The sequence below is a fragment of the Fusarium proliferatum genome (genome assembly GCF_900067095.1).
Source record: "Fusarium proliferatum ET1 genome assembly, contig: FPRO_scaffold001, whole genome shotgun sequence".
Taxonomy (NCBI): Eukaryota; Fungi; Ascomycota; class Sordariomycetes; order Hypocreales; family Nectriaceae; genus Fusarium; species Fusarium proliferatum.
Window position 1 is genome coordinate 2,525,447 of NW_022194790.1, and position 17,860 is coordinate 2,543,306.

General features: G+C 49.3%; 6 protein-coding genes and 1 non-coding gene across 7 annotated transcripts; 3 read left to right on the forward strand and 4 right to left on the reverse strand.

Moving 5' to 3' along the window:
* Positions 1–3,721: 3,721 nt before the first annotated feature.
* Positions 3,722–5,168, reverse strand: FPRO_01263 (related to ERV46-component of copii vesicles; the record flags this gene model as incomplete). Its single annotated transcript, XM_031233416.1, has 3 exons — positions 3,722–3,895; positions 3,950–4,902; positions 4,976–5,168. The coding sequence occupies 3 exons, from the start codon at positions 5,166–5,168 to the stop codon at positions 3,722–3,724; spliced, it is 1,320 nt and encodes a 439-aa protein (XP_031075210.1).
* Positions 5,169–5,879: 711 nt separating this feature from the next.
* Positions 5,880–6,878, forward strand: FPRO_01262 (uncharacterized protein; the record flags this gene model as incomplete). Its single annotated transcript, XM_031233427.1, has 3 exons — positions 5,880–5,931; positions 5,996–6,121; positions 6,175–6,878. 3 exons carry the CDS (start codon positions 5,880–5,882, stop codon positions 6,876–6,878), a joined length of 882 nt encoding a protein of 293 aa, XP_031075211.1.
* A 1,133-nt stretch (positions 6,879–8,011) lies between these two features.
* Positions 8,012–10,621, reverse strand: FPRO_01261 (putative MNR2-Manganese resistance protein; the record flags this gene model as incomplete). Its single annotated transcript, XM_031233438.1, has 3 exons — positions 8,012–8,288; positions 8,337–10,265; positions 10,323–10,621. The coding sequence occupies 3 exons, from the start codon at positions 10,619–10,621 to the stop codon at positions 8,012–8,014; spliced, it is 2,505 nt and encodes an 834-aa protein (XP_031075212.1).
* A 785-nt stretch (positions 10,622–11,406) lies between these two features.
* On the forward strand, positions 11,407–11,488 carry tRNA. Its single transcript has one exon. It is a non-coding gene; the product is annotated as a tRNA-Ser (tRNA).
* Positions 11,489–11,811: 323 nt separating this feature from the next.
* Positions 11,812–13,580, reverse strand: FPRO_01260 (putative NOC4 nucleolar protein, forms a complex with Nop14p that mediates maturation and nuclear export of 40S ribosomal subunits; the record flags this gene model as incomplete). The annotated part of the gene is made up of 3 exons (XM_031233449.1): positions 11,812–11,958; positions 12,015–12,897; positions 12,961–13,580. 3 exons carry the CDS (start codon positions 13,578–13,580, stop codon positions 11,812–11,814), a joined length of 1,650 nt encoding a protein of 549 aa, XP_031075213.1.
* A 355-nt stretch (positions 13,581–13,935) lies between these two features.
* Positions 13,936–14,869, forward strand: FPRO_01259 (putative H+-transporting two-sector ATPase chain b precursor; the record flags this gene model as incomplete). The annotated part of the gene is made up of 4 exons (XM_031233460.1): positions 13,936–13,966; positions 14,056–14,504; positions 14,568–14,790; positions 14,844–14,869. 4 exons carry the CDS (start codon positions 13,936–13,938, stop codon positions 14,867–14,869), a joined length of 729 nt encoding a protein of 242 aa, XP_031075214.1.
* Positions 14,870–15,498: 629 nt separating this feature from the next.
* Positions 15,499–17,627, reverse strand: FPRO_01258 (uncharacterized protein; the record flags this gene model as incomplete). Its single annotated transcript, XM_031233471.1, has 2 exons — positions 15,499–16,090; positions 16,204–17,627. The coding sequence occupies 2 exons, from the start codon at positions 17,625–17,627 to the stop codon at positions 15,499–15,501; spliced, it is 2,016 nt and encodes a 671-aa protein (XP_031075215.1).
* Positions 17,628–17,860: the final 233 nt, after the last annotated feature.

The following is a 17,860-nucleotide window of genomic DNA, read 5'->3' on the forward strand; positions in this document are numbered from 1 at the left end:
AAATTGGAAAGAAGAGAAAAAGAGCAGCGAGTGCGTGTACGTGTACGTGAATGACAATTCAAACAATACGTATGTAAGTAGCAGCGAACAATGGCGGCGTCACAGGGCTAAGTTGTCTTGGACAAAAGGTATGTATGTATGTACAGTACCGGGTGGTGGTGCGTAGGTAAAGTTGAGGTGGGAGGTAGTGGAGGTTTAAGGTGAAGGGGCCTGAGAGCTACTAATCTACCCGACCTAATGTCCTACCTACTAGGTAATTAAAGTACGATGCCGGAAAGACATCTATTAACTAGCCCCCCATGGAGGGATGTAAAGGAACGGTACATGACCACCCATAGCCCGGCCCCCAAGCAACAACACAAGGCACTAATTAATTTACGCTCCCTGTGCAGCTTCACTAGGTACCTACCTTAGTTATTGGTTCCAGTGCAAAGACAGTCAGGATTTGATGGAAGAAAGGGTGGAGCGATAGAAGGCAGCATGGATGGATCAGGGATCCATGGAACCCGTCCCTTTTCTGATGGATCCAATCCATAGGAAGGTGGAGAGAGTCAGAGGTCCAAGGCACAAGCTACAAGGGAAGCAAGAGGCGTTGGGCTGTGCGACACTCCAAAAGGCATGATTACTGAATTGGGAACAAAGCACTGCAGGAAGATGTTGGGCGCTGTGTGACTATGATGTCTGGTTTGTCAAGATATGAGGGCATAGAGTTGCACAATGTGAAGCCTTGTGCAGGGCCCATCCACATGGGTGGACGACCCCTTAAAACTACTAACCTTACAGTACCTATCTGCAACCACACCCATGCCTCTTCAACACGATCCAATCTGATCTTGTGGGATGAATCTAGGTATTGTATATCTCGCTCGTAAAGCCCAGAGTAAAGCTCCTCCCTCTCGCCACTTGATAAGGAAGCCTTATTAGCCCGTCTAGCCTACCTACCTTTGATTGGGACAGTTGTCTCCTCAGCCGCAACATCGTATCAATTGTCTAGAGCCTTAAATACGAGCACTCTTGATGGCGCCATGACACTGATATGATACTCTCCCCGCTTTATTAACGTACATACTGTTCACAACCCAATTCCTCCGGAACTAAACTTGCCCAAGACGGGCCACCTCATGACCAAAAGGGGCGCTCACTATTGACTCTGAGTCCACAACTAGTCGGCAAGCCTATCTAGAATTGAGCAATGCTTCATTTTCGTCTTGACGGGAACGAACCCACCCAAGACGGAGACGCAACCTCTTCGAGGTAGGTAAGATACCCCAACAAGGGATGGTCCATGTTTGCGTTGAAGAGTCCGGTAAATTAGACAGATGGTGCCTTACTTTACTCGGAAAGGCAGCCATTAAGTCTCATACTAAAGTTGCCCACATGCATCTTTAATCTCGCTGCTTTCGAGGAAAACGACCAGCGACCGTGGTAACACAACAGCAATGATGATAAGGAACGTTTATAGTTGCATGAGCAGGGGATCTATAGTAGACGCAAGGTATTGCTAGACTGCGTGATTGATAGAGTACCTACCAACCTAGGTATCATGTGTCTGGTAGATAAACTCAACGTCCCTAGCGTCTGACAAAGTCCATTGTCAAATACCTTAATTATTGCTTTATCTTCGCCTCCCAGGGCTTCAAAACAACAAGACAAAAAGCCATTGCTAGAAGCAATGCAACAATGAGACACCAGCCAGGGGCCGGCTTTCAAGACCCCACCAAGTTCAAGCCGCTTCCGGGTTCTGGCGCCAACCAGGGACCAATTCTGTTGCAGCCACAACGCTAGGTCTGGGGTACTTGTTCATTTGTGCATGAGGTGTGCTATAGTTGAACGAGATTCATATTTCATCGTAATCTTACGTCTTGTCCATTCAGATGTTATGGATTATGATCCTCTCCCTCTCCCTCTCCCTCTCCGTCAACGAATATGATACTCACAAGCCAGCAACAACATTGACATATCCTTCAATGCTTAGCGTATCGTCAATGTCATCCCATGTCATCCTCAGCCTCACAGACTCCGAGTAGAAACAAGTCAAAGACACTTTTAGCGTGGTGTTTACAAGTCGAGCCCAGGCTGGGTGACCGCGCCTCTTCAGTGCCCCCTTTGCTTTGCTATGCATTGCGATCCCATCAACTAAATAAACCAGGATTGCTTGACCGAATGCTCTATTTCCTCCCTATGGCCCATTTGAAATGGTCTAGACGACGATTGTCGTCCATTCAAAATGGATCCAGATTCCAAGAGACCAGAGTCGACAGCTCTGATGACTCGTTAAGAAGCCTCCACCTTTTCGTACCTGGGCATGAGTATTTCTCCGCCACGGGTGTTTTTTTTTAGTAACCCATGTGTCGCGCTAATAATGAAGCAAACTCGGCATACCAGGACTGGACTGGTACCAGGGCAAATTGCACGCGTGTTCATCCAGTCTATCTCATTCTCACATACGAATTAAGCCTCAATCTCAACTAATAACAGTAGATTAACCATCTGACGCGTATTGAGATGAGGCTTACGCAAATACAAAATAATATCAACTCCACCCACTGGCTGGATTGAGATGTCACAACCGAGTCATCTGCGTATCACGAACCTTTCTGCAGACATCACCCATGCAAGGGCACTTGCAGTGGCGCAGAAGGCTAACAGTGGAATCGTATTATGTACAGCTCGATTCTCATTGCAGCATTTAGCTACCGTTTCACCACTGTCATGACTGTCATGACTGCTCATATCAATATTTACAGTGATGTAGGATTTCACAACTGTACTGGCTTTCTTAAACAGAGGCTCACCTGTAAGACGATATGTCGACATGAACAGGCCAAAGCAATGAAGTTGACTTGATTTGAGATTGAGTTTTTGAGATGATCACCTGTGCTAAACTAGAGAGCCAATCAATGCATTGGTACTCTCTGCAGCCCTTTTGGACTAGTCAAGCTGGCGTTCTGAACGTTAGATCATCGTATAACGTCCACATGTAAGTGGTCAGAGCAGTCCGTATCTCATTTTTTATAATGTTACTTCTCTGCATCATCAAGGACCAACCAGGCACCCTCTTCGCGGATCAACATTCGCCTTTCTGACTGCCGCTTCTCGCTACGACGACATCATGGAAACCTTGCTGAGTCTTTGTGTCAGATAAACAGCATACTATTAGCGAAAACCATTCGCTTTATATGCTTACGTACAGTCTTCTCTATCTCGTCACTAATCTCCGTGCTCGTCCTTCTTGTCAGGTACAAAGGCAGCAAAGATCGACTCCATGGGTATGGTTTCCACGATTCCCCCGGCAGCATGGAGTTAATCCAGAAGACAAGCTCAAGAAATTCCCACACTCCCCCATGTCCCATGCTTGTGAGTTTGCAGATCTCAATAAATCCTCCCTTGTATGGCCGTTGAAACTAGGGATAGAAGCGAGTTTCGTTCTTAGCCGCCTCATGAGACATCCTTCGGTTCATCCTACGTCAAATCATTCTTCAAGTGAACTCGACCAAGGTCTCGTGCATAAATCTCAAATGTATTCAATTCGCAGTCTCATGTTCTTTACAGCACTGCTCAAATCCCAGCTATTCCAGAACGCCTACCCGCCAACGCATATAGCACTGGACTTTTGCAATATCTACGTGCAACTACTCCCACCAATGGACACCTCCGTCAAAGCTCATCCGCCAAACCGAGCTGATCTCACATTGTAGACTTGAACGGACTAATTTCCCCTTCACTGGTCCTTGGTTCGCATCTTCTTGATACGAGCCGCACCCTCAAACAGTCCTCGATCTACAGCAGCAGCAACAGTCAGGGTTCCACCAACGATGGCGCAAAGTCCGGCCAGGAAACCACTGAAGGTCTTGGCCTTCTCCTCACGGTTAACGACCTTCATGGGCGAGATGTCCTAGACAGGTGTTAGCTTGAGACATGCTTCGAGTGTCAGGATACATGTACTTACGTAGGAGAAGAAGACGCCAGGAATACCACCACTGGTGTGCTGACGCTCTGCGTGGCCTTCAGCGGCATCGTTACCGCCCGCCAGACTTCTCTTATGACTAGTCACAGAGTACTGGTGAGTCTCAACGCTGCCATCTTCAGAGTAACCGTAGGCTCCAAGGCCAGCGTTGTCGTCCTGCAAGAGACCAGCAATCTTGATACCCTTACTGTCCCAGCCGAGAGGGAGGTAGGAGGTAGGCACGATCTTAACGAAGTACATAAAGTTGAAGTTGGGGTCGTGGATCTCCTGGCGCGTGTTGTCGAGGGGGTTCTGGTGGTGGTTGGTCCAAAGGGAGCTCTTGGTGCCAACCTTCTTGGCAATATTGTCGGGCAGTTGAGGTCCGAAACGGAGAGAGTGGATGTAGTGAGTGAAGTCATGCGCCTTGCCCTTGGGGACATCCCAGTAGTTCTTTAAATCGTGGACGTGCATGTTACCGCTGCTAAAGCTGCGGCCGGGAGCAAAGTGGAAGTTACCAATGACCTTGTTCACACGCAGGCCACCCTCGATACGGCATCCCTCCTCGCGCTGGGCATCCAGCTTCTCGCCATAGTGTTCTCTCTCGCACTGCTCAACACCCTCGCCACGGCCAAAGGCCCACGAGGACTGCGCATAGGCTTCGCGGACTTCATCGCAAGTCTGGCAGCACCCAGCCTTGCGAGCATTGGCAGGAGGCTGAGCGCCGTAACAGCCACCACAGTACGAGGGATCGAGATGGTCAGCGGACTCGTCGTGTAGCGCAAGAGACTTGATATCGATAACAGCACCGCCTTGATTAGCAGGCTGGAGGCGGACCTTGTTCACTCCGTGCATGACTCCGTGTTGCTGTTCGCCAGATACATCCATAACGTCGAGAGTCAAGAGCTCGCAGGGCATCTTGGGGAATGTGATATTTAAGTGAATCTCCATGCGCTCTCCTGTAAGCCACAGTATGTCAGCATTCGAGCGGAGGTTACGCTTTATTCTCAGGAATGGCAAAGGTTTTCCTACCTCTTCCCTTGTCCACAATGAGCTCCGGGTGTATTTCAATGCGTCGATATTCTGCCCATTCACCCCATGACAGGAACAGGACAACTAGCAGCGACACAATAGTGACGATTCCACCGCTTGTCGTTCGGATTCTTGCCTCATCGACCGTCTTGGTAAAGGCATCGAGCCTTGTGAATCTCGATTTCGGAGGCATGATGACCTATTTGCAACGAAGAAAGCCAGCGCAGTTGTAGTTGTAAGTCAAGGGTATCCGTAACTGAGGCGCCAATCAAAAAGGAGAGGGTTGATGGCGAGATAGAGTGACGAGTATTTAACCAAAAAGGAATCAGCTATCAGAAAGGAGAGGCAGCATTAACTGGAGTTTCTCGCTATTGATTGCGGATCTGCACCTGGCACTCGAAGATCCGGACAATTCAAAGAAAAAGAAACACCAAGCAAATGCGAGAACAGAATCACAGCACAAGTTGTGCAGTCGTTTTCCCCAAATCCAAAAAGGCCACCTTTTTCCTACTGCGGCTGACGTCCTCTTCTAAAACGTACAGTAGCTCCGGGGGCGCTTTGCAGGGTCTCTATTTGCGCGCTAAGCCAGGGTGGGTTTGACTCAGGGCTTCTGGGGCCTGTAAGTTTGGAACAGAGACCCAGCCGACTCTGTGTTTTGAATGGCCAGCAGATCGTCCCCACCGGAGCTCTAGGCTTGCCCATCAGCCTAACCTTTGTCCATTGGCAAGGCTGAGAAATTCAATAACTTCTTCCAGACTTTGACATTGCATTACATCTCGGCCCGTCTCTTCTTATCTTCACTTTGTGATCTATAAAAACTGACCTGGAGCAGAATTGTTCGGTTCCTTAACTTGTGCAATTCTCTTTCTCCATCCGGATACGCAAGCATCACAGAAACTTCACTATGTCGACAAGACCACCCTCTCGCGTCGTCTTTGTCGGCAATATTCCTTATGGTGAGTTCGACCACATCTGTCATGGCTGGTAGTCGCATCGCATCGCACCTAACACTTATTCCAGGCTTGACCGAAGAGCAAATTACCGACATTTTCAGCAGCGCAGGCAAAGTCGAGCGATTCCGTCTTGTGTATGATCCCGAGACTGGACGACCTAAAGGATTCGGCTTCGCAGACTATCCAGATACCGGTATGGATGACAGTAACCCTCAAAGACTTAATCTCCCTGACCCAGCCATTCAGATTCTGCGTCGTCCGCTGTGCGCAACCTGAACGATTTCGAGATCATGGGACGAAAGCTTCGCGTCGATTTCAGTAACGACCAAAAGAGTGGCGATGACGACAAGGACCCAGCCATATCTAACTACAACCCGCACGTCTCCAATGGCGCAGCTCCCAGCTACAATGCTCAGCCGAGCACTCTTCCTCCCCTGCCTGCTGGAAAGGAGCTTCCTCACGGTGTCTCTTGCGCGGACGCTATTTCACGAACGCTCGAAACCCTTCCTCCCCCTCAACTCCTCGATATTCTCTCCCAGATGAAGACACTTGCCAGCAGCGAACCGCAGCGCGCCACCGAGCTCCTCCAACAAGCGCCTCAGCTGGCCTACGCTGTGTTCCAGGCTCTTCTCCTCATGGGGCTCGTTTCTCCCGAAGCCATCCAGTCTGTCGTTGAGCCTGGAGCTCCCCCCGCTGCGTTCCCTCCTGCGCCCATGCCTAGCTACCCGGTTGCGAGTAACACCCCTCCTGTTGCTGCTATGCCTTATCAGGCACCGCCTCAGCCCTATGCTGCCGCTCCTATCGCGGCTCCTGCACAAGCTGCGCAGGATCCCGATACTTTGATGCGCGCAGTGATGGAACTCCCCCAGGCCCAAATTGACATGCTTCCTGAGGCAGAGAGGCAACAAATTTTGGCTCTCCGTGCTACGTTTGCTGGACAGCGGAGGTAGACACATGTACTCTCCAGCACGTTTCAGGTGTGCGTCATCGGAAACTTCACAGATAATTACACATTATCGAACATGCCAACGGAGCGTCATATCCTGGCCGAGGTCGGCATCCAGTGTATCAGGCGTTAGGGCGCAGGCTCAGGTATGAATTTAGTGTTAGGGGGGAAGCCATTTCTAGGCAATGAGCGAAAGAAGGCCAACATATGCATGTAATATGCTTGTAAATATAGAATCACCAGAGACCAATTATAACTCTACCTAATTGGGTTCTGGAAGCATCTTTCTTATTTGTAGCTTTTGGTTGTGATGCTATTAGAACAAATGCTACTCGAGCGCAGTTCAAGTATAGGGTGGGTACCATCACATGTTGGTAATACTGATCCAATACGGTTGTTATGGTGAGAACTTGAGAACAACATTTGGAAATCGAACAGACTATGAGTATTATAAGTATTATAAGTATTAAATACAAGTATCTGGTTGGTGAGACAGTATGAAGTTTTGTGGCTCCTGAAAAGTACACACGTTGAGTCTAAATTGATAGGTATGATAACCAAGTCCCTCAGGGGGCAAGAAAAATAAAGGCTTGAGAAGAGGATGCCAAAATAAACATAGTAAAAAGCCCCCTAAGCTTAGGCTAGATCCACCTAAGTAATTCATTGCTCAGTGTTAAGGTCCTGAGTTATCCTTCCTCCCCTAGGTAGGTAGCTAAGCAAGCACAGAATTAAACACATATTTATTGAAAACGAATGACACTACAATTGGCTTCGTGCGTCCAAAATGGCCGAATCTAGTGCTTGCTTCAACATTTCCAGGGAAGAACGAAGTATGGGAGTAGATTTTGGACAATTTTGTGTGTACGAATCTTTAGCCATAAACACCACTTGAAGAGCAAACCTCCCTAGCAGTCCCATCCTTTCCAACAGCCCAGAGGTATACGTGTTCGCAGAAAAGCGAGTTCCAGATAGACATACATTTCCAAAACAACTCTCAAAACACCAAATGACAAAGAGAACGAAGCAGCAGGGTCAAGTTGGCTGTGTGCCTTGCCATGTGCCGCGGATCAGAATGTGCAAAAAGCACCAATGTCTACCCCTTATAATATTCATATGCACCGAGAGGTTTGTGTCGTTTTAAACAATGTTATATACTCTCTTGGCAATCATATAGCACGCCAGGCCAAAGAACAACAGGCCAGCGGTAATCCAGAAGAACCACGTAAGGTCTCCTTCGTATTCCTGGCCTGGCACCCATACGTTCATACCCCAAAGACCCGTGATGATATTCATGGGGAGCACAATCGTACCGAGAACAGTGAGCTTGCCGAGAACATCTGCCGTCTGTTCTTGACGCTCATTCATCCGTATGTTGATCTGTGCGAGGTAGTTACCATGAGATCGAGCCAGTATTCTGTACATGTTAGCAAAATGCAGCTCCAATCGTAGAGAAAAGTCTTACTTTTCATAGTGGCCCAGGTTGGCTGTCATTGTGACGATATGATCTTGAATGTCACCGAGATACAAACCAATCTCAGACCGTGGCGCAACCTCCCACCGCTCGTTGCAACGCTTAGCAAATCCCTTGATTACGTCTGCCTTGTTGCCTAGCAGCCTGTATAGACTCATAACTCGCTTTCTGCAATCTCCCACTCGCCGAAGCATATCTGTGCCTGGATCTGAGTTTGTAAGTGCATCGTCATTCTTGGAGGAGGTCTCGTTAAGTCGCTTATCAGCAGACGAATGCAGCTTTAGGATGGCGTCGTCAATCTCGTCAACCTCGTCCTCGATGTTCTGTATCAAGGGAGCAAACACGTCCGTAATGTCGTCGATAATCGCGTATGAGATCCAATCTGAAGAAAGAATGAGATAATCTTTCAGTTGTCGGATTCTGCGTCGGACATTGGCGGGATGAGGTGTCTTGGAGAAGTGAAAGCTGAGAACGCCTTCGCGAAATACCACCACATACATATCAACTGGCTCAAGAAAGTTATCGCTGTTGTTATCTTGGTCGAACGACCGATAGTTGACGAAGTAATAATGTCGGAAGAGCTCGACCTTCTCGCGAGCCTCCTGAAGCATGATATCCTCTGCAGTAAGCGGGTGAATGCCAAAAGCTTTAGATATGACCTTCATCTCAGGCTCCGTTGGGCAAAGGACATCAAGCCACCAGACTGGTCTTTCTCCGTACCTGACAGTCCTTTCCTTTGGTTCGCCTGCAGTGTTTTGAGAAACGTGAACACTTTCATCGGCAGACTTCCGCCCAGTAGGTGTAGCACGTCCAGATTCGCTTCTTGAAGCAACGTGGGCGAGAGGATCCCTGAGCGGCGACGTAGTCCCTTCGCGCAAGTCGTGGTGATCATGAACTGTCGACAGCGATGGCTGGCGCGTGTGAACTTTGGAGTTACCCTCTGTAGCGGTGCTATGATGGCGCAAACCTGTTGGAAGCGGTGTCAATTCCATGTCGTCTTCATCTGATTCGTCGTCGGATAGAACCCGAGGATCTGGAACAAAAAGTTCCCGGAAGCCACCACCAGGCTGAACCAGTTCAGAGATAGTCTGACTGTGAATTGTGCTCTGGAACTCCTCGTTGAAATAGGTAAAACGATATGGGGACTCTTCGTCCGTCTGGTACCATCCCTTACGCACAGGTCGCAAGCGGCCGTTGATGAGCTGCGGTTCTGTTATTCTCTTGACACGGCGCTCCTCCGTTCGGTCCTCCTTTTCCATGTGGCTCCATTCCTCCAGCACAGATAAGTCAGGCCATTGACCACGGCGGCGGCGTGTGCGATACTGTCGGTGCTCATGAGCCTGCGATTGTGTATCGTCATCTCCGAGCTCTGACATCCCAGGAGCAGGAAAGCAAACGTCCTGCTCAGCTCCGGTTGCCATTCGCCGGCCCATATCAGGGCGATTGTCACCCATGCCCTCCATGTCGGAGAGGATGTCGATGTCACCCATCATGCGATGCGGCGAGTCGTCGCGACTTGCCCCGAGCCCATCCCGAATCATAACATCCCCCAAGCTAAGTTCTATACGGTCCGCGGTACCAAAAGTAGGCGAACCTGGCATGGATGGAGGGGCGTTGACATCGTAGTTATCTCTCGCGCCAGACGAAGTTCCTAGGCGTGTCGTTGAAGACTTGTTCGACGCGCGACGACTTCTCGTTTGGTTTGACCTAGCGTCACTTGCGCCGTAACCGGAAGTCACTGATTCGCCGAGCAATGGTGCATTTTCGTCCCAGGGTGTGTGGTCCGGATGCTCTTCCTCGGCAGAGACAGCTGGTATCGATCGTAGACGGTTGCTGGCTGAACCCGAGTAAGGTGAGACTGGTATGCCGCTGGCAGCTGGCGTCGTTGATGCTCGACGGGGACGCAATGGCTGATGGTCCCTGGAAGTTTTTGTTAGGAAATTGCCCTTGATATTCGTCCCTGCCAGTCTAGCTTACCGATGATCTAGTAGTGCCTCACTATCTATACTGGTATTGCTCAAGTTGGCTCTCGGGAGATTGAAGAACCCTTCTCCCGTTGCTTCGCGATCCTCATCGTGATCATCATCATCATCCAGTGCCGCAAAACTCTTTCTGCGCGTCCGCTTCTTCCTGCCGCCGCGATGGCCCTTCCTCTTCCTAGCCTTGGATGCGTTGGAGTTATTTGACGACTCAGGAGCCTGGAGTTGATTGGAGGTCGAAATAGGAGGAGTCGCTTTGCTAGTGCTTGCCAGGTCAGCAAAGCGATTGCTAGACATCGCGAATACCTTCAATGGGTGAACGAGCGTTTTTAAGAAGTATGAGAAGAGAAGAAGGCCGAGGAGGAGAGGAATACCACCAACGCCGGAGGTACAATGGGATTTCTCGCTTGGAACTGCAAATGAAGAGGTAATGATGTCAGCTATCAATGGTTGACAGGGATAATTTTTTAGTGTAGTTTCCACTAACAGACAACCTTGAGATGGTGGAGTTCAAGAGCAGGCCAAGAATCACCTTATTTTTTTAGAGTTAAGATATGAACGGGTTTTTCTAAACGGACTTCTCATCGCTTGCATTTTGTCCAGTATAATATTGGTCGTGGTAAACGACCGACGGCCATGATTGCTGTCCACGTGATGCATTCACAGTAAACAGTATGCTAACTTTAGCGGCGATCCAACAGGGCTGCAAACAGAACACCGGCGGGCCAGTAACCTATGGCAATGTACTTGCTGTAAATAGCAACGGATCCCCACAGTCTGGGGTGATTCACTTCAGGTCTTCAGTGATAGATATGGAGGTTACCTGTAAGGTAGACCACTGGGTTGGTAAGTACCTACCTAGGTACCTACTCATTGAACCACTCAAAGCGCCGACTTGTTCTGTGGCCAGTAATGGTCTGAACATAGGTACCCACTAGGTAGGCAGGTATGCAAGTGTTGTGCTTAACCACGATGCCTATTTCCATCTCAGCATCAATGGATGTACTACAAGGTAAGGCATGCATCTGAGTAGACGTGCTCCTGGTGCTGGATAATTTTCGCCGGAATCAGTCCTCAGCAAAGGCGCGGTGGCAGAGTGGTCTAATGCGATAGACTAGAAATCTATTCTCTTCGGAGGCGTCTGTTCGAATCAGGCCCGCGTCGATAGGACCCATCCCATACGGGGTTGGATGTTATCTTTTTGCATGTTTCACACTACAAGTTAGGAAATTGTCACCTAGGTAGTCTTTAGCTTGCTTGGCTCCAACAAGTCTCGGTTCCTTTATGTGTGGCTTTGGCAACTCTCTTTCAATATCCATACCTTCGGAGGTATGTTACCTCGGATATGTTAGATCTAAATTCCTATTATTATGAGTATATATTCTGCTGATATATACCAAAACTGTACCGAGTCCGTGTTTTCCCTATGGAACCAGTCTCCGCCAGAACAACATGTGCATGGTATCAAAAATAATCCTCAATCAACCTCAGTTGTCAAAGTCCCACAATTTAACTAGTAAGCTATCCGCTTCGGCCTCAGCCTCCCCATCGTTTGGCGTAAAGACCTTTCGAGGGATGTGGAACTCGATAACAGGTGCCTTCTTTACATCCTTTGTCATCTCGGCTTCGAGGAGCTATGTGAGTGTTAGCAAAGTCCCCGATATGCATTGCCGAAGGAATGGGGGCTTACGGTGGCATATGAATGGTCGAGGAAATCTTCGATGTTGTAGGACTGCTTCGTGAACTGCTCCGAGATAATCTTGGTGATAGTTGCAACGTTAGGATGATAATGCGATTGAAGTTGAACAAGCTCCCAAAGGCAGCTTTCTATCGCATCTGTTTGCATAGGGTCCGCCTCTTCGGAGAGGAAAGGATCATCGACACCGTGCTCCTCAATTTGCTTCTTCACCTCTGGATCTTGAACCTCTCGATGAATCATGAATGTACATGTTGGGTGACGTTTGAGCAGGTTGTAGATCCAGGGAGTCACGAAAACAATGGCTCCAGGGGGTGCGTTGAGCGCAAGACGAGCAAGGCGCTTGATGAAGCTGGCCACCATGGCCGCTGGTAGATGTGTGGAAGCAAGAAATGTGTCTAGAAGACGGAAGAATCGGGATCGATGCTTGGAGTGAAGAATGTCGCGGTCGAGGAGAGAGTAGAGCTTGGTATAGAATGATGGATAGTCAAGGTTGCGTTCCGAAATCAAATAAAAGACGCCGGACAGAGCCAAAAGAGACATTGAACCACCCGAATCGTAGCAGCTTGTCAAAAAATCCGAAAGTAACTCAGGTTTTGTGAACCAAGGAGCAATCACGGTCGAGATGACGTTGAGAATTTGCTTCCGCTGGTCCTTTTCTTCAACAAGGGTCATGAGAGAGAGCCATGCTTCCTGAGCTTGTTTCTTGTGCTGATTGACGTTTCGTAGATTATGTGTCTTCTTCTTCGGTTTGGGAACGAAGAAATCTTCAAGCTGATCGGCAGATTCAGGGACACCGTCCAAAGCTGACAAGAGCGCAAAGCATCGATTAAAGAGCTCTGGCGAGGCATTGCCTTCTTGTTTCTCCACAATGTGCCTAGGTGATGGTCAGTCGAGAGCTCCCTGACCTAACGTTTGAAAAGAATCAGAGGCGACTTACTTGACTGCGTTGAAGGTAAAGTAGCGGATATCGTCGTATTGCTCCACATACTCTTCCACATATGCCTTGACCACATCCTCATTTTCGCTCTCGAATAATGAGGAAACGATCTCTCGAAGGAAAGCTCGAGGGAATGTGTACTCGTCCTTGTCATAAAGGAACTCGCCCTCTGCCTTGAGTGTTTTCATGCATAGGGTTAATGCTGGGGTCGCCAACTCTTCATCCCGTAGAATAGTAACCAGAATTTTCTTGAACTCGGCAAACCGCTCCTTCAGCCATCCCACAATAAAAAGGTCTTTCTCAGATAGAGTCTTCTTGGCGATCAAAGCGCCTTGAGTGAGTAATCGGATAAAGATTCGGCACAAGACAACTGTAGAGAGCATGCTCTCCTGGCCCCCATGCTTAAAGTCATTTGCAGTACTGAGCAAAACGGTGAGGTCGTTATAGTTCTTCCGTGACTCTAGAATCCCTTCTTCCATTGATAGAATTTTCGCGCTGGCATCTTCGGATTCATTGCTGGACGTTGACGATGCTCTCTTTCGTCGCTCAGTGGTGGACTTCTCATGAGTTGAAGAAGACCTCTTGCGCTTGAGGCCTTCTGCAGAGGCCGCTTTTGGCATCGTGGGTTTGCTAGAGAAGTGTGACGAATCCGTTTGATATAGCTTGCGCAGTAAAATGAACTTCTACTTTTTACTTTTTTTTTAATAATAAAGTCAAAGTCCTTACTTTGAGAAAAACTTACTTCATTCAAGTTCATAAAAGCAAAATCTCGAAATCTTTCTTTGATCGTTGAAAATTTGACCAATCATATCCACTTATGAGCCAACGGGAAAATGCCGGCTCCAGATCTAAATCTGATAGTTGAGGTCACGTGCTCTTGATTGTTGCCGAACTAGCGCGATAAAACCTCAACCTCACTTCCAGCTCTCCGATCAACGACAAGCCCCGGATACCCCCATCACGAACCATCCCACAATGGCGTCACGCTTGGTACGAAGCGCCGTCGGTATGTGAAGAAATCTCGAATTCCTCGAACCGAACCCAATTCGATCCCAATTGGCGCACCGCCGACCCATGCTGACTCCTTATATGTAGGCGCTCCCCTCCTCCGACCCGTCCTCGCCCGCCGAGCTGCCCCTGCCATCTCTGTTGCCGCAGCGCGATACAACAGCAATGTTCCCGCCGAGGACCCCAAGAAGAAGGCCCAGAGCATCATTGACGCTCTTCCCGGTAACAGCCTGCTCAGCAAGAGCGCCATCCTGAGCTCCGCCGCCGGTCTTTCCATCTACGCCATCTCCAGCGAGTACTACGTCATGAACGAGGAGACCATCATCGCCATCTCCCTTCTCTCAGTCTGGGGTGCCTTGATCAAGTACGGTGGCCCGGCTTACAGGGAGTGGGCTGAGACGCAGAACAACAAGATCAAGAACATCCTCAACAGCGCCCGTGCCGACCACACCGAGGCCGTCAAGGGCCGCATTGAGGACGTCAAGCAGATGGGCAGCGTTGTTGAGATCACCAAGAACCTTTTCGAGGTTTCCAAGGTAATTCCGAAGTGTCCATTGGATGGTAGCTGGAAATGTGGCTGATTATGGTTGTGTTTGTAGGAGACCGCCAAGCTTGAGGCTGAGGCTTTCGAATTGGAGCAGAAGACTGCTCTTGCTGCTGAGGCCAAGACCGTCCTTGACTCTTGGGTCCGATACGAAGGCCAGGTCAAGCAGCGACAGCAGAAGGAGCTCGCTCAGTCCGTTATCGCAAAGGTCCAGAAGGAGCTTGAGAACCCTAAGGTTCTTCAGCAGATCCTCCAGCAGAGTGTTGCGGATATTGAGAGTACGTACAGCCAATTACTGCCAATCAATAGCATTACTAACCTTTTGCCCCAGAGATCGTTGCCTCCAAGGCCCAATAGATAATTAAACGCCGCCGCTAGAGTCTCGGTCCCTAGATTCCACGGTTTTTCTTTGTACCCCTTCTGTGTCATAACAACACCTGTGCATTAGCCGAATCAATCAAGACCCTAGTTACTTCACTGTCGGAAAGCTGTTACCCGTGAGATCTTGGGAAGAGTTGGGTCGATTGTGTTCAATTGGGTTTGTCGGAGCTTGTAAATTGCTCGTCGGGAAAGGTCGGAATATCCGATATCGCCTATTCTCGGCGTATAGCAAATGTCCAAAACAAAACATTTCAGCACAACGACTTCGTCATTCCCACCTAGTGAATCATTTCGTCAAATGCCCACCGTACACTGTGCAGTCTTTCGCAAATTGTTCCATTTGGCCACAATGCTTCACTATTACTCGAGGCGCTTTGATGAATATGAATATACGTTGTTCTGAAACTATCGTGCATCTACACATGATTAATGATACATGGAAAAGACCAGCAACCTCCAACGCCAATTCCGATTCCAAAGGCAGATGCTCTATGCTTCCTGATATCTTTGTCAAGAGAACCACCCCCTTTCGTCAAACATTTAGGAAATGGTAATTAAGAAATGCGTAAAGCAGGATACTTGACGAGAAATATTGAACCTGAATATTAGTAGATTGGTCTCGATTCCTCCCACTTTTTCACATCAGGGGTTGCCTTTGTTGGCTCTGGCGACTCTAACTGAGAGTTAGGACCGAGTGATACCCGGCCGCTCCGTCGCCTCCTTGCTCCGTTGCCAGCAACAGGGCCAATCCACTCCCAAGCGCGACCTACTTCGCCGCTTCTTCCTTCGCGCTGACTGGTTCGAACATTGCTGTTTTGTTCTACAACAGCTCGAACCCGCTGCCAGATGCGTTCTCGCTCAGACAACGAGTGAATAGCCCGGAGGACGTCATCTCTCAAGTTTGGTAAAAACAACCAAGGATCATCGATGCCTTCTTCACCTAGTTCCTTCTGATTGGCAAGTCTACCCAGTACTAGGTCGACGAGAGCAGGAATTTGAGCACTTGTAGCTACGTGCTTCCGATATCGGGCTCGCAAGTAGAAAATAACGAGAATTAGAGCGATCAAAAATCCAGCTGGGAATTTATATCTTGCCAGGCCGAGTCGGATTGATCGTCTGATCGCGCAGGTGTACGGAAGGCGAGCGAGAGACGAGGACGATAGCCATCTGTCTGAAAGATCGGAGGAATTGGACGATCTGTAGGGTCAATGGTGGATCTGGTTAGTCAATAGTCAGAAACAATTGGAGCAATGAAATTGTCGCCAGATAGGTCATGAAAGTCCTAAGCTGTGAAGAGAGAAAGAACTTACGGTGCTGTCTCAATGATCTCGACCTCATCTCTAGCTGCGACCTCGCCAATGGCGGCAGCCCACAGTTCATCAAACTCGTCCTCGTTGAGTCTCTTGGACCTCTTGCGGCTCACGGTCGCCTTAAGCTCGTGTTCAGCCATCGCAGGAGATTCCTCTTTCTTGCCATCCTCATCAACAAGCTCTCCGCACTCATACTGAGCTCGGCGATCTCTGAGTTCTTCAATAGCTCTATCAGCTACAGCTTTAACACGGCGCGCTTTCTCGCCATCCGGCTCACAAGTAGGTGGAAGTGGCACTAGCCCACCAAGAGACAATGGGTGCGGCTTGAGAATGAATCCATTCTCGCAACGAACCGAAAAGTCATGGTAACAATACGCATGCGAAGGGCAAGGCTCGCACTGAGGCTCAATGAAAGGAACAAGAGCGTCTGGGATAGGAATGTCTTGTGAAAAAAGTGGCTTTGCTTGACCACCGACTTCGCAATAGCCAACCGCGATTTTCTCTTGACGATACCACGCAAGGTAGGCTCCAACAAGAGACATCAAGAGGACAAAGAGAGGTGCCCTAAAACCACCTCTTCGAGATACCTGTTGAGAAGGCTTGCGAGGCTCGATCTCCATTTCACCCCGACTTGCAGCTTGCTCCAATTCTAATTGCTCGTTCGGGGTGAACTCCTCACCAGGTTCCAGTAAGTCCGGAGTTGGCTCGCGGTATCTGGGAGTAGGCTCAACATCATCTTCATAATCGTCATTATAGCCATCTGTCCTGCGCCGGGACGATGACTTTACACTTCTGATGGAGTCGCCGGCAGTTGTACGGCGGCGATTGGTAGGTGTTTTATGTTGAGCAGGCGAACTGCCACTCTGAAAAGGGTTGTCGTGAGTGAACACGCTTTCTTCGTGGTCGGGCAGGATTGTCTCTTCTTCTTGTGGTTCATCTTTGATCTGTGGCGTAACTGTTCTCCTCGGTTGGCGAACGGAACGAGGGGCATCGTAGTTCTCGTGGTCGTCAGCGTGAGAAAGCGCACGGCTTACTGACCGTGTGCTGCGTTTGGTAGGACTCCTGGGCACAGGAGTCGCCAGGACATCATCCTCAGCCTTAACACGTGCCGACGACTTTCGAGGAGACTTCGAACGCCTCTTGGTAGTCGACGGAGGTGGGAGATCGTAGTCATCCCAGGTGCCGTTATCTTCCGGACTGCCGGCATTCACGATTCCCATGCTTGATCTCTTAGCTCGGGCGCGCTGAGCCCGCAGCTTTGGCGCTTGAGCCAGTACATGATCTTCAACCAGCTCGACAAGCTGGGCCTTTTTGGCAGTCGCGGGGTACTCAACATTATGCGTAACAAGAATCGATCGCAGACGCGGAATAGTGACCGAACGTGGGTCAAACCCTTCTTCGAGGTAGTCCTCCATGTCGGCCATGGCGGCAGTCGAGACCAAGGAAGAGCGCGATAAGCGAAAAGAATTTTAGAGCATAAACGAGGATGACAATGCGGGATGGTGTTCAGGCCGCAGGAATGAGACCGTCTATGCCTTGAGCTAGAGCTTCGTGTAGACAGGAGGAGAACAACAAAGAAGGGCCACGCAACACTCCTAATCTCCCACGATGGCTTTCTGTAACGATGAAGACAGGAGGAGATTGATCGGGTTTCGTC